This window comes from Dysidea avara, chromosome 7 (assembly GCF_963678975.1).
Source record: "Dysidea avara chromosome 7, odDysAvar1.4, whole genome shotgun sequence".
NCBI lineage: Eukaryota > Metazoa > Porifera > Demospongiae > Dictyoceratida > Dysideidae > Dysidea > Dysidea avara.
This window is the reverse complement of record NC_089278.1, coordinates 31,548,652-31,564,328: the sequence shown is the minus strand read 5'-3', so window position 1 is coordinate 31,564,328 and position 15,677 is coordinate 31,548,652. Positions and strand designations below refer to the sequence as shown.

Here is a 15,677-nt window from a genome sequence, read left to right as displayed (position 1 = left end):
TTTAATTAGTGGTTGTATGGTTAGTGAGATTTGGGTTTTTACCTTCATCAGCCATACCAGCACTTGACCAATCAACTGAAAGAGCCAGCTGCTCGATGCATATCACAGTTACCCCAACAATGTTCACATTCACTAACCATACAACTAGCTAGCCATCAGTGAAACTACTGGTGTTGCGAGTTTACAGCAAGCACATTTGCGTTCGTCTGCTTCTCAGCACTGTCGCCATTAGACCATCAACACACTTCAGCTATGCTATTGCACTTGTTTGTAACATTTGTCACTCTGTGGCCAGTTAAAAAAAAAAAAAAAAGTTATAAAGCATGTAGCTTCGTGGCCAACTGTTATAAAGCCTGTTGCTTTGTGGCCAGTTGTTAAAGTTTGTAGCTTGCATTGCAGCTAATAAAGCTTGCCGTTTTCGTGGCATCAGTTGTTATAAAGCGTCGTGGCCAGTTGTAATACAGCTTGTCGCGTTGTAATAAAGCTTTTCGCTTCGTGGCCAATACAGCTTACTGCGTTGTAATAAAGCTTTTTGCTTCGTGGCCAATACAGCTTACTGCGTTGTAATAAAGCTTTTCGCTTCGTGGTCAATACAGCTTACTGCGTTGTAATAAAGCTTTTCGCTTCGTGGCCAATACAGCTTACTGCGTTGTAATAAAGCTTTTTGCTTCATGGCCAGTTGTAATAAAGCTTGTCGCTTCGTGGCCAGATGTTATAAAGCTTGTCGCTTCGTGGTCAGTTATAATGAACTTGTCGCTTCATGGTCAGTTATAATAAAGCTTGTCGCTTCGTGGCCAGCTTGTATTAGCTAGTAAACAAGCCTTGGACCTAAATAACATCTACTAAAATAACACTAAGCCGGCGGCACAATTAAGCAAACACGCTGTAAAGGACCTTACCTAGCGTGACTCTGTGCTTCTTTTGTCAGTGCTGGTAACGAGCTGCTTTCTAAATAGGTTAGATACCCACTGTCGTTTTTTAGTAGGGTTGAAACCCTCGTTCTTGGTTTGGCACCTCGGCGGGCATTAATTAGTGACCTCGGCTGCGCCTCGATCACTAATTAATGCCACGCCTCGGTGACCAAACCGTGCCCTCGGGTTGTCAACCCTACTAAAAAACCTCCAGTGGGTATCTAACATACACATATTATGAACTCTTGGTAGCAGTTTAATTAGTGTAGAGAATGTGTCTACTAAAATCAGCACTAGAAAGAATAATTCCACAGTCACACTCAGCAAATACAGCCACCCAAGTTTCTGAAGAAGTTGAACCTTTACCCAAAAAAAGGAAAACGTTGTTTAATTTTATGGAATCAGATTCTTCATCTTCTCAGAGTCAAAATCAGCCAAGCACACTTGATAAGATGGGAGATTACTTGGAAACTGTAAGTGCACAGATGTCTACTGATCCAGCTAAGTATTGGAGAGAAAATCAGAAGAAGTATCCATTTTTAGCAATGCTAGCCAAAGATGTTCTTGGAGTACCATCATCCTCAGCTCCTGTAGAGAGGTTATTTAGCATTGCTGGCAAGGTGTTTACTCCAGAGAGATGTCGGCTCACTGATAAAAGATTTGAACAGTTAATGTTTATCAGATGCAATCATGCACACACATCACAATGAAGGTTTTACTACATATATACAACATGGCTTCAACTGTCAAATGTACTTATACTTGTACTTAAGTACTTCAAAAAGTACTTACTTCTTGTAGATAAGATGTTGTACTTGTACCTGTGAAGGTTTCAAAGTACTTGCACTTGTACTTAAGTATTTTGAAATGTATTTGACCCCAAGCCTGGTGTGTGTGTGACTATGTGTGTCACAGGTGTGACCCTGGTTAGTCTCCAGGTGCCCACCATTATATGAAACATACTAGTCCAGCTCGTAGGATTATGGCAACACTCATAAAAAGTAGGGAGCTCTGTTTGGGGGAGAACACGTAACAATGACCATATTTTATTTACATAGTAATCATACTTGGTCAGTGCTGTATGCTGCACGGGTACCTCAGTTTCACTTGACTGGTGACTTATTTTAACAATGGTTGCATAAGTGTTGCTCTGTGTATAAGGTATACATTAAATGTTGTACATCAACTACAGTGGTCTTATGGAGTGACGTGCTGGGAAATTTTCACACTTGGCAGAATACCCTACCCTGGGGTGGATAATGCTAACGTCAGCACCATATTAAAGACTGGTAGGAGATTAGAGAAACCTGAACTGTGTACAACAACTATGTGAGTAAATAACAGTATTGTATGTTGTGTTGTTGAAGGGATAAACTTTTCTTACCATTAATAGGAGAACCTATGAGTGGCTTTAAAATCAGAAATATGGGTGCTAGAAGCCTGATTATAAGGCCCATCTAATCAAATAAACACTACTTAAGTGAAGGACCTCAGAGAAAGCAAAATCCACTTGTAGTACATTTTATGGAACATGCAAAGGGTTAAAACAGTGAAGTGAATACCATGGTGTTCACTTAGTACTGTCATTTAGTTATTATAGGATGTTGAATTGTGAAGGGTGTGAGAATTGTTTGGTGGGGTATACGTATCTTATATTTGGGTTCAAGATTCATTCATCTATTGTTTGATTGATTGTTATCACTTGGATCCCTACTTCATTTTTATAATTGGGGCGAGCCTGAGCGAGCCCCACACTAGTGAGTCAGTGGTGTAATGGACACATTTACAATAATTTACAAATAAATACGAAGTTAATTGATGCTATCAAACATCACATGATAAATTAAGTTACGGAATACTGATGCTATTGGTGCTATCAAATAAAAGTTGTTGGTAGGTAAACTCGCCAATTAAATGGCTACAAAATACCACTATTTCGCTCCAGACGCTCCATAAACTTATGATCGCCAGTGCCACTGCATGATAATGCTCTAAGTATGGGTTGGTGCTAATACTCCATCACCACCATCACTGAATACTCTGTCAAAACCACCACCACCGTCACTATGGTAATATCCAGTCAGAGACTAATATAGCAGTTGGTCACCAGACATTTGCCGTCCAAATCGTTCAGTTTACTCAGACATAATGTCCTAGCTATCAAAAGAAAAGGGATGGAGCCTAAGCAATACAGCTTACTGTTTGGTTGATGGCTTGTACTGCTAATGATAACTACCACTTGGTTGCTAGGAGACACTACATTCTTACAACCCAAGGGGGGTGACCATGAATGTACACTAGGCCTATTCCCATGCAATTAGCAACAGTTGTTAGCTCACAACAACCACTACCAATGCTGTGTGCAATTGATACAAGTGTTAATGACATTTAACTAGTACATTCTGACTCTAATTGATTGAAATGTCCTACCTTGCCCTACCATGACTGATCAAGCCTGCACATGATAGGACATTATGGTGGGTCTACTGCTGAACATTATATTTGTCTCTGTACCCAGTCACTTAAACTAATCACTGTATTTTGTAACATATAGTCTGACTTATTCATTAGTAATAAAACAATTTACAGTTGAAAGTTTACTGCCCAATTATGCGATAGGATTATTGACACTTTTGGCACAATTAAAACATCACATGAATTTATTTCTTGTTCAAATTGATCTTCCATCGAAGATGACCAAAAACATACATTTATGAACAGTACCTGTCTACAGTTATACTTTCTATGCAACGTTATCATCTATTGCAACCTATATAACCCTCAGACTCGCCTCTTCTCGCCCCTTGATGCTGTTAGCATTTGTGTAGTAAACTAGTTTGTTTGGGTTTTTGTTATAGCATACAACTATACACATGTGACTGTTCTATTAGGTCATTCTGAACCCCAAAAGGCACATGCCACTGGTGAGTTTGTTATTGTGGCATAAAATGGTGGCTGTGCGTTAATTTGTTTGGCCTCCAGCCTTGCAACTGTGGTCAGGCAGGCAGATGAAAATTCGAGTTTCGGTGATTTAAAAAAAAAAAAATTCTATATCTGGCCGCCTGTAAATGTTTCTTTTTTTTTTTTTTTTTTAATGCTGTGTTTGATGTGAGATGGACTAATGTTATTCCATAAAGGTGATTTTCGTCTCGTAAGATGTCTCTAGGATGATTTTTAAAGGCAGAATTTTAGGCAGCGCATCCCTTTTGAGGGGATCCCTACTTAAACAGTACAGTACTGTTCGATACTCTTGAAGTGACTGCTCTATTAGAGTATATCATTGTGTAGTTTTAGTGTTTCAGTCACTATATACTCAGCATAGTGACAGATGTCTATAGCTTGGTCATTTTCAAGGCATGCACTTGGTAGACCATATTAATACATATGAGTAGAATGCTGTAGAGAGCTCCCTATGTGAGCCTTTCCTATGTGAGCCTTTCCTGTGTTAGTATGGTATGGTATTCTTGTACCTCATACAATACACAATATCAACACACATTATTTTTTCTATGCAGGTATACACTAATAGAGACCATGTGGTACGAAGACTCGGAGAAAAGACCATCGTTTTCAGTCATTTTAAAGTCATTAAATAGCATGTTACATTTGGAGGAGGCTCCAGTGAATGAAGAGACCTCCATCATATCTGATAGTGATGAAACAAGTCCATACATTTCTGTAACAGCATAGAAATATTAATTTAATTTACATTGTGTATGTCTGTATGTGTGTGTGTTAACGCGTACTTTTGTAAAGTAGCAGCTAATTAGAGTAATGTAGACACACTTGGTACAGATTTATTTGTATCACTTCATCTTATAAAATTGATCTATGTGACCACCTTTCTGTAAAAAGCTCTGAGTAAGAAAATTATATAGTAATTCAAGAGTTTATTGCTTACTAAGCGAGTTACAATAGACCATACCTATTGTTTTGGTTGTTGCTCTCACTGGGTACATATAATATACATGGCAGTGTCTTAGTACAAGCCCAAAGCAAAGATTATTCCCTATGCTCAAAGTCAGTATTGTGGCAACAACTAGCAGTCCCACTTCTAGCTCTTGGATGCTGGAGGTTGTGACAACAGATCTATACGTATCTTGAAATTAACTGTTCTATAACAGTATACAAATATTTGACTGTTCTATTAGAGTAAATCGATCTGGGACCAAGTCCTGTATTCTTACATACACTGTTAGGATAGTTCGAGATAGTATCGTTTTAAGACAATATCGCTGTATTAAGTCAAACCATATCGATATATCAACATATTGTGACTTGTTAACATGTCTGACTATCAAATTATTGTACATTGTGGTTAAACTGAATAGTATGTAATGCTTCTCAAAAAAAATTAGCTCACTTATTTCTTAAAAAACAAAATTAAAAAGCAACATAGACCATTGCTTAGATTCCACTTTGTATCATGCAATATAAGTTCATAAGTCTGAAGAGTCCATATCTCTGAAACTGTTTAAATAACCTTAAAATAGCATGAATTTGTTAAAAAATTCAGAACTATCAACTGCCCTAATAGAACAGTCACTACTCTAATAGAGCAGTCATTTTCATAGTTTGGTTAACCGAGAATCTGGATAAGTGGGGTCCAGATAACTGAGGTTCCACTATATACATATACTATGCTAGAAATTTTTTTACAAAGTATAGTTCGTAGACCCTCTATTCGAGCTCTGCTGTAGGCAAAGATCTCTTAAAAACTAGTGTCCCCTCTAAGAAAATCCAAAACGTCAGTGCCTCATTGAGCTACATGTATGTGTGTATGACATGTCTGCTACAGACAGTGCAGTTTAATGGGTTTTTTTAATACTATTTTTTATTTTTGAAACATGGCTACAACCAGAAATCATAAACATATTAATTTCTAGGTGTTCATGATCTTTTTTTTTTTCATTTTTAAGTTGGGTTCAGAGCAACAATTGCAAATTTCAAATAGGGCCAAACTATTTTGCCTGTAGGTGTCTGGCTCCATTGTGTTACCAACTTCAACAATGTGCTGGCAGTTTGCTCTAAATTACATTGTAACATATTAAAATTACTAACATTGGTACCTGCCCTACGTGCAGTACCATCTCTCCAATATATAAAATTTTAAAATGGGAACCAAGCTACCAATATGCAGTGCTAATTTCATGTATAGTAGTATAATGTATAGCATATGCATGTATTATTGTCACATTTAAGGTAGATATATTCTCGTGCACATACATTAAACAGGCAATTGTACTACATGTAGCAATTTATTGTACAAACTATATGGTGCTTAGTATAGTACCTGTCCCGGCTATCAATAACTTACAGTGACAAAAAACGCATTAAGTTATATGTGATGATGACTTAATGCTTATTCAAAATGGAGCTATGGCAGATCACATTTCTATAATCTGCTTAACTTGTGTTCACTGTACTGATACTATAATCATATCCTATTCACGTTAATTCAACATCCTTATTGCAAGTACGCACAGTGTTTGAAGCTGTTATACGAGTGCAGAAGAGAGAGAACTGTGACATTAAAGGAAACTCAATCTTATCCTATACATGTATGACTATTGCTCTAGTCAGTAGTTATACTTTTTAACGTGAGTCTCAGACTTTGTATTGAAAAGTTTGGTAGCTATTTGTGCCGTCCAAAATGAATCAATATTGCATGCACGTGCAATGGACACAGCTATATGTACAGTGACACAAAGCTTACAAACACTGAAAACTGAAACAAAAGGTAGTCATGCAATAAGATGGAAAGGTGACATGAAATTTACAGTGAAAGAAGACAAAACTGGTTGTACCAAGCTGAAAATTATTGAAGCACATACCAAAACACTATAGCATGTCTACTCATAAATATAGCTACGCTATTTTAGTATACAAAACAAACACACTAAAAAGCATGTGTACAGCACTGAACCATGTAAGTTCCAGCTAATGCACTAAAGGAATACCAGGGGCGGATCCAGACTTTTTAAAAGGGGGTTCCATTCTGGAATTGCAACTTCAGCTTAGCTGTAAGTTGAAGACCAAAAAAAAAAAGGTCATCGCCTGCTGACAATAGCTACCCCTCACCAACTATATTTCCTTATTTATAACTCCACACGTAGCCTGCTACACTGCTCCTCTGAAGAATACTGTGACTGCTCTATTAGAGTATCTCGAGTAAGAGAGGCTCTTTCAAAAAGGGGGTTCCATGGAACCCTTTGAACCCCCTGGATCAGCCCCTGAATACTTACAGTTCCCTACATCCTACAACCAAGGGTTTATAACACATTATAAACTCTTGCTACAACCGTACAATATTTTCTAATGTCACCATCATTCACTCATAGATAACAGGTATATATTATCTATGATTCACCTGTATAGTGCTAACACCTATAAAAGCTCTTCGTGAAAATGTTGGTATTTAGCTTTAGACAATGATATATTTAGGTTACTAAATCACTTAGTCACCTGACATGCTCATTTAGTCCCCTACACATGTTCATTTAGTAACCCGCCCTCAGGCAATTTTGTATGTGATAAATAATTATAACACGAAAGGTACACTGGAGTACTTGATAATACTGTAATACAATTCTTCTCTGTGTTCTGTGAATAATTCTGGAGAAATAGTAGACTAAGCGGCATATCTACTATAGCTCTAGCCGTTACTCTGGTTACCGGTCGAATAATTATTTTTGTGGGCGCTGTAAGGACTTAAGGAAGAAACCGTTCTGCTGTTCTGCATTGCTCTTTCACGCCACCCTAATGCTCTGGCTATAAAGGTACTTACTTTAAACTATAGTCTAAATAAGTTAGACACCGCGACCAATGGGAACTAAGCGATTTAGTAACCCCTCTGGCCCTTAGTGGCGCCCTCACTGCGTTCGGGATGCTACAGCCTCGGGCCATTGGTGTTACTAAATCGCTTAGTTCCCTTGGTCTTGGTGTCTAACTATTATATAGTCACACATGTAATACGACATAACAATGTTCCTTCAGAATAGAAGGTGCAATAAAAAGTATGCATATAAAAGTAGCCAAAAGCAAAAAAAGTTGTATCTAAAGGTTGCCAAAACGAAAAAAAAAAAGTTGCTCCATCTGGGACTTCGAACTCACTACACGACAGTTATGAAGCATACACCATACCCATTTAACCAAACTGCCTACACTTGTGGTTCATGAGTAAAACCTGGTTATAAAAGTTTATAACCAGGTTTTACTTTTAAGGATATATAACAGCAGGAGTCCTACACTTGACCCACCACTCAATTTCTCCAACTCCTGGCCATTTTGTAACAAATATCACCGGGCTGATTAATATTCAGTGATCTGCAAGAGTAGTTGATGACCCTGAAGTATATTTTATTTTACAAAGATAGCCACCATTCTGTATAACACTTGTATCTGCAGCATCCTGTATGTGCCATGGGTATAATTAGCCTCTTAGGAAATCATTTTGTACATGTATTTGGAATGCAATGACTGACTGCTCTATTAGAATGCTTGACCAATTGATTGTGATGGAGGGATCACCAGATGCATGGTCTGAAGAGAGCGAATTTTGTCAAGAACCTGTATCCATGTCACTTACACAGTATAAGGATATCAGGGCACAAAATACCCACAAGCACTACTGCTAGGTGAGTTCCACCCACACTGACTCCATTACAAGGTACTAACCTTGAACACTACCTGAATTGCTTCGCCAACAACAAAATTAGCATGTACAATATACTATTACATTTGAATATGAAAAGTCTGAAATGTTTATACTGCCATGACCATTTGTATTTTGGGGTGGCATTTGTAGTTCTGAATCATGAAGTCATCATACACAAAATCATCAATGTTGGTCACCTTCCTCTTGAACTCTAGCTTGGGGAATGGCTTCGGCTCCCGTTTCAGCTAAACAAATTAAAAGCTAATTATTTACCAAACAAGCCAATGTATAAAACAGCAAATGGGCTTGTTATAATATGTGTGTCGTGTGGTGTGTGTAACATGCAAGTTTTTAAATCGCATTCTGGGTAAGCTACATTTCATAAATACACTATACTAGTTACACACAAACAAATGTACCTGTTCCTTCAGTGGTTCAATGTGATTGGTATAGACATGAGCATCACCCAGTGTGTGTACAAAGTCACCAGCCTGTGAACAACACATGTTACCATCTTCTCAAAATAAAAGCAATGACACATGACACATTTCCCTGACACTGACTATTCAACCACAAAAGTACAGTAGTGCAAATCTTTCACATTCCACTATATCAATTAATTTTAATGTACCTTAAATATTACAAAGAGCAGTGCATATGTTTGATGTTTCACATCGTGAGATTGCTAATGATAGTATTGTGAAGAATAGGTGATAGATTAATAACTGTCAGTTATGGTTAAATAAATGAACTACAACTCTTCCAATGTTTGGGCAACAGTTGACATATCACCGACATATACTACCAGTGCCTGATCTTACTGTGTTGTTTATTCTCTCATGTAATTGTACTACAGTGGAACCTCTCTATTACGGACATTTTGGGACCCAGAATTTTTGGCCACTTTTGGCTATAATATAGAGGTTAAAAAATGTATTAACCAGACCTGTTGGGACCAAAATTTTTGTCCTTGTTTTTTCTATTGTGTCCTTAATTCGGGGAGTTTGTTAAGAGAGGTTCCACTGTATATAATATAGAACGCACATGATTCTAATGCAATTATAATAAAATGGTGCTCTAATGTGTGTTGAGTTGTCTTTGTTACATGAGGACAGTAACTCCATCCCTTAGTAATATAGTTAGATACTCGTAACAGGTGTCTTCGAGGATTTAAAGGCTGAGGTGATGTCAATTATTACCTTGGCTGTGCCTTGGTAATTATTGACATCACCGATGGCCTTTAAATCCTTGAAGGCATCGTATTTCGAGTGTCTAAGTGTTTTAGACAATGGAAGCAAACGCTGTGCTGGTGGATAGTCTGTCTCTGATATATCGTGGGGATTTTAGTGAGCCAGTTCTTGAAGGATTTGAAAGAATTTTCATGCACTTGTTTAGTGACACTCTGGAGTACAAATCTGAGGACAAACCTCGCCTCAATGATTACGATGCCGAGATTGATGAGTTTGAGGATGAATTACTTATTCATATGAAGAACCCATTAATCTATGCTCCTTGAAGCATCACAGGAAGAGGAATACCAGTTAACTAAGTACTGAACACAAGACTCCACTGACCCTTACAACAAAAGCAGGAAACTAACCAGAAAATAAATGTGTTATTACAAGGTTTTCTTGTGCTAAAAGTGCCATCGACATTGCAATGGTAAGAATGTCAGCTATTCCAAAGACACAACAGAACACGGAAGAGTTTGGTTTAACTGGGCTACGTAGTGAGTGGAAAATTTGTCAGCTGACGAAGTAGGGAGTGGACACGCACTAGAAAAAACATTTGTGCTTATGAAAGTGGAAGCTGTGAACTACTGGCTATGTCAATTTATCCCTGAAGCGAGAACGATGTCAGGTAAAAAATACAACTCTGATAGTGTATATCAACTGTGCTGTGGTCTTCAGTGGAGTGTGAAGAATACTGATCGAGTTGGTAATTTATTCGAAGATTCCGCTTTTGCTGAATTTCATGGTGTGCTAGGTGATAAGCTGAAGCAGATAAATAGTAGGGCTGAGCAATAGTATCGATAGTGCGATATATCGTGATAGTAAATCACTATCACTATCGTTATCGTGATAGTAGGGATATCACTATCGTGATAGTTATGATAAGCTCAGATCTGCATTAAAATGGTATTAACAACCCTTCTATACTGTTTTACAGTTGGTATTACCAGGTTTCTTACAAAGGAGTAACCTGTAAAAGCTTTACCAAAAGTACATATTCAACGGCCACCCATGCAGTTAATTAACAAATGTCCTGTGCATGCAAAATAACTTTCTATATGACTACAAATCAAGAGTGCACTTCAAGTTTAGCCTATTCAGCCGGTCTGCCCCACTCTTCCAGGCACAGAAATTGCTCTTGAAATTTATGGGGATCATGTGCATAAAGGTTTGTTGATGAGATTGATGTTTGGTACTGTAGAGACACCTTATGTGCATTTAGTTTAGCGCATCAATGATCGAAGAAAGTAATGTGTATACTAAAACAGCCTCCCGGGAAAATAAAAAAAAGGTAAGCGGTCGCTGCTAGCTTAACTTCACAGAAAATTGAGCAAAGAATTAGAAACCTGCTCACTCACATTGCAATAAAAAATTGCCGTTCATCACAAGAATCACAAGGAAATGTGGTGTGGTTATTGCTAAACACTGTCAATCACTTAATCTCAATCTTGATATTAGAATTATGCAATTAACAGCAATAAATTTCAGTAGCGCTTCGTGTTGACCCTCCTCTGATTATTTTCAGGATAACAGTTGGCACTAGACACTGTTCTAGACACTGTTGTATACAGTGAAGCCAAATAAGCAAAAGTCTCATGCACATCTTAATTATCAGTGTAACAGTTGGGAAAAACAATAAGACTATTCACAATGGCTTCAGCAATTAAAATAACATAGTTACATACTACACACAATACCCAGGATAGCAGCACAAACATCACTTTATGAAACAATACGTCTAATAGTTGAAGTAGCCTTATGGCTTGTGTGTGTGTAGTACCGGTAAGATGATAAGCCTATACAATAACAGTACAAGTGACTGAATACCAGTCGTATGGCATTATTGTGGAACATAAATACATTCCTAAGATAAAGTTTGATCTCTCAACAACTGTGTAGTGCATATATACGTATGTATACAACACACACACACACACACACACACACACACACACACACACACACACACACACACACACACACACACACACATTACCTTCAAGTCACACACGTGTGCTATCATATGAGTGAGTAGTGAGTAACTAGCAATGTTGAATGGTACCCCAAGCCCCTAGATAATAACAAAACAAACTATTAACCAGTAGTATGACATCACTAACTGCTAAATGCCAATGTAATAGTCCAACAATAACCCTTAATGTATACAACGACCTCATCAACAGTTAAACGAGAATGTTCTCATCTCATATTACCCCCTTAATAGCGTAGCAACTGATGGATCACTAGCAACCAACCACAACAGGTTATATCAACATTGAACATGTGTGTGGCCTGGCATATAACATACACAACATCTAACCACAATCCCTCCCAACAGTGACCACAGAAAACTATCTAAAATCCACACAATGCCAGGCAGCCTTACAAATACCATGTAGTGTTGATAAGAGTTCTGTTAACTGGTAACAATGACAATCTAGTGAAGCCTTGTTGTCGGTAACTTAAGGCATGTCCACACGAATTCGAATTAGGAACCGGATGCAAAACGAATTCAGGCAATGCGTATTGAATCCGAATTGAACGTGTCCACACGCATTATTGAATTTACTAGTGTGATAAACGGATAATTAAACGGTTAAGAAAACACTCATTTGCGCCAACCAAGAGAACAGTGAGTTTAACGATAGACTGAAAGGAATAGCTCCTAGTAACGCTTATACTTTTGTTTATAACGTACCGGAAGGATTTCTACGAATAGAATACGAAAAACTGCTGATGGTGCGTGATGGGTATGGGACCATTGTTCTTTCAAACTCTAAGAGCTAGATACGATGATGAAACACTGCTTCCATACGTCCCTGCGCTTTTATCACACCGAGCGCTTCTGCATTTCTATCCTGTGTTGTTTACAAAGGTCACGCGCAAACGTGTCAAGCCCTCACGTGTAGCATTATTATGACATAGCAAATCCCGATTCGCAGCCAGTTCGTATTCAAACCACCTGTGGAGGTGGATTCGTGTAATCCACTTTCAATTCGAATCACCCTAATGCGCATTCCGTGTGGACGCGAATAATTCGAATCAATGCGGATTCAATTCGCATTATTTTTGTCGTGTGGACATGCCTTAAGTCAGGAGTGCCTACAGCAATGTACAGCTCAAATTAATTTGAACATTTTTAATACTCAATGACTCATGATGTACAACAATTAACAGTTGAATAAACTTCCAAAACAACTACTACACTATTGAATGATATATTAACAGTTCAACAAAACGTGTAGCTGTTGACTGAATAGTCACTATTTCCTACAAGTCTTTATCAAGGAAGTACACTAATTGACACAGAGTAGACAACACATAATGTAGCTATAATTAACAGAACTGGCTCTCTATAACAAGGGCACAAAAATGAGTTTTTGTTTTTTTGAGATGTGTAGAATACTGTCTCTTGTGCAATATTATGGTTGTTGGTGAAACATCTTACACTAACCATGTCTGCTGAACGTTGGTAAAGTTGACATGATAATTCTCCATTGCAGACGTAGAACTGGACAAAAGCATGACAAGGTGGCAATGCCATCTCGGGTAAATCTAGAAAGAACAAAATAGCAACTTGTAAAAAAAATAGTCTCCTAGTTAGAGAAACCTGTTGAGTTAGCAGTACACAGGCTTCCTTAATCTACATGGAACAATGAATGTCAAGGTCGTCAAGGAAGGATATAAGCATGCCTGGCAAGCCCTACCCATGCACAATCTAGGAGCCCATAAGTACTACAAGGTACAATTTAACAGCCAGAGCAATATGAGTAAAAGTTTAAGGAAACAACAACAACTAGGCATAAGCGAGAATCAAACCTGGAGCCTTCCGATTTGCTGTAACCACTTAACTTGCTTATACATTCACTTGGGAACAACAATTATACACAGTATAATGTTCACCATGGTAACTAAGTGAAAGGAGAGCAAAAATGTAGCATGTAGGGTTTTAATCACAAATCAACTATTGACATCAACAGAATACATAAATGAACACTAATCCCTATAGTAACAAAGGATTCCACTCTATCACATACCAATATTGATGGTGGCACTAAAAAATTTGACAAAAGTATTAGTGCTTTGCAAATTATATTTAAATTGGTAACCAGGGAACCAATCATAAACCCTTCATTGAGCTACATCCATTGTACTGTACATAACACAACAATGTTGGCAACATATAACACAGGCACTATTGTTTTTACACGAGTGGCAGACCAAAGTGATATACATAATATTTGTGTAAATTAGGGCTGAAATGATCATTTTAGTATTCGAGTACTCTCTGAGTTAACGATCAAGTACTCACGAATACTAGCTATTTGTAGTCATATCCATTTGACATGTCTTGTACCAACCGTAAACAGTTTTACAGCATTTTAAGTAACAACGATGATACATACTGTATTAATTAAAGTACTGATATTAGTGTCCCTGACAAAAAACAAGCTAATCAAAACTCTACAGCCTTCATTGTGTCACTCCCTGATGACCAATAGATCATGTGAGCTGGGTCATGTGATCTTAACGAGTACTCGAGTACCAATTTTACTATCCGAGTACCAAATCCTTAACAAGTACTTAGTATTTGTTTCAGCCCTAGTGTATACACAGAAAACTCTTGGCCAATCAAGTGGTCAGGACATACATTGTCTCCCTGACTGATCGTAAGGAATGTACCAGTTGCACTTCAGGAAACCCTTACTTGTTTAAGAATCCATAAAAGTGATAAAGGCAAGGTGACAATTTCAAGGAAAAAGAATGTGAATGCTAAAGTAAAATCCACTGATTTCACTCCTTTTAAGAATCCATAAAAGTGATAAAGGCAAGGTGACGATTTCAAGGAAAAAGTGAATTCCATGAATGTGAATGCTAAAGTAAAATCCACTGATTTCACTCCTTTAGCTTGTCACTTAAGACCAGATACTGTTACCTGTTTATTGTGAACTCTTGGTATACACTTTTGTGACCAACAGTCATAACGTGTAGTACGTACGTACGTACGTATGCACACACACACACACACACACACACACACACACACACCTGGAGGGTTCCAAGCGGACATAATGATCCTGCGATCATTGGGGTTAGTCTTAATAGTGTGAATAACCTGAGCTAGTTGATCCACACCCTTTCCAGCATAGTCGGCATGCATGTCCACATATTCAGCTCCAAAGTGTCGCCATTGGAAACCATAGACTGGTCCCAAGTCACCTGAAACAACATGCAGCAACTGTAGTTTGTCATTTGCAAGGCACTCACCTTCTTTTCTGTGTTGAAGGCCTCTAGAATCAAGAAACTCTCTGGATCCATTGGCATCCCATATTGTCACTTTCTTGGCTGATAATTCCTTAGCATTAGTTGAACCTTTGATAAACCTGTGTTATGATAAAACCTCATCTAAAAACTTTTCACAAGTTTTATACCAAAGCAATTCCTCTGCTACTCCACGCCAGAATACTCTCTTTGTTGTGAGCAAAGGTAGCGTCTGATCTCTTAAATTGTAGCGCATCTGGGCGCCAAAAATGGAAAGCGTACCAACGCCAGTTCTGTCGCCTTTCTTAGCTCCCCTGCTAATGATCTCACCAATCAATCTCAAGTATTGGTATTCGTCGTGTAGTATTGCAGGGGGAACTGCGAGGTTTTCGCTTTCCTGTTGGACACTCGTAGGTTTTGCAGGACTTGTGGCCACATTTTTAACAGGAATGCTTGAAGTATTATTCTTTACGTTATCATCCACTGGTTTGAGCACCACTGTTTCAGCGTCTTTCAACAAGTCTGCCATATTCGATTTGTGAGTTCGCGCCCAAAATAGTTGCGCCAATTTTTCGCGCCATAAATATCGAATTTGCTCACTAAATAAAAAATAAA

General features: G+C 38.0%; 2 protein-coding genes across 4 annotated transcripts in view; one reads left to right on the top strand and one right to left on the bottom strand.

Moving 5' to 3' along the window:
* Positions 1–4,771, top strand: part of LOC136260397 (tyrosine-protein kinase receptor TYRO3-like) — a 32,135-nt gene extending 27,364 nt beyond the window's left edge. For all 3 annotated transcript variants that reach the window (XM_066054108.1, XM_066054107.1, XM_066054109.1), the window contains exons 13-14: positions 2,104–2,240; positions 4,427–4,771. In XM_066054108.1, the coding sequence (XP_065910180.1) occupies positions 2,104–2,240; positions 4,427–4,601 (312 nt within the window). In that variant the 3' untranslated portion in view covers positions 4,602–4,771. The remainder of the gene's footprint in view (positions 1–2,103; positions 2,241–4,426) is intronic.
* A 3,854-nt stretch (positions 4,772–8,625) lies between these two features.
* LOC136259692 (thymidylate synthase-like) lies at positions 8,626–15,649 on the bottom strand. Its single transcript, XM_066053198.1, has 7 exons — positions 15,233–15,649; positions 15,069–15,184; positions 14,850–15,020; positions 13,255–13,355; positions 11,797–11,871; positions 8,988–9,059; positions 8,626–8,813 (listed from the first exon to the last, which is right to left on the bottom strand). The coding sequence occupies exons 1-7, from the start codon at positions 15,589–15,591 to the stop codon at positions 8,676–8,678; spliced, it is 1,032 nt and encodes a 343-aa protein (XP_065909270.1). The 5' UTR covers positions 15,592–15,649; the 3' UTR covers positions 8,626–8,675.
* Between the last annotated feature and the right edge of the window lie 28 nt (positions 15,650–15,677).

Bases quoted from the DNA above. Each gene is read 5' to 3' on its own strand.
- LOC136259692 (XM_066053198.1), bottom strand. From the start codon at position 15,591: ATGGCAGACTTGTTGAAAGACGCTGAAACAGTGGTGCTCAAACCAGTG. The intron at 15,021-15,068 runs GTGAGTGCCTTG...ATGTTGTTTCAG, and splicing joins CCTTCAACACAGAAAAGAAG to GTGACTTGGGACCAGTCTAT. The intron at 13,356-14,849 runs GTGTGTGTGTGT...TGTTCTTTCTAG, and splicing joins GTCCGCTTGGAACCCTCCAG to ATTTACCCGAGATGGCATTG.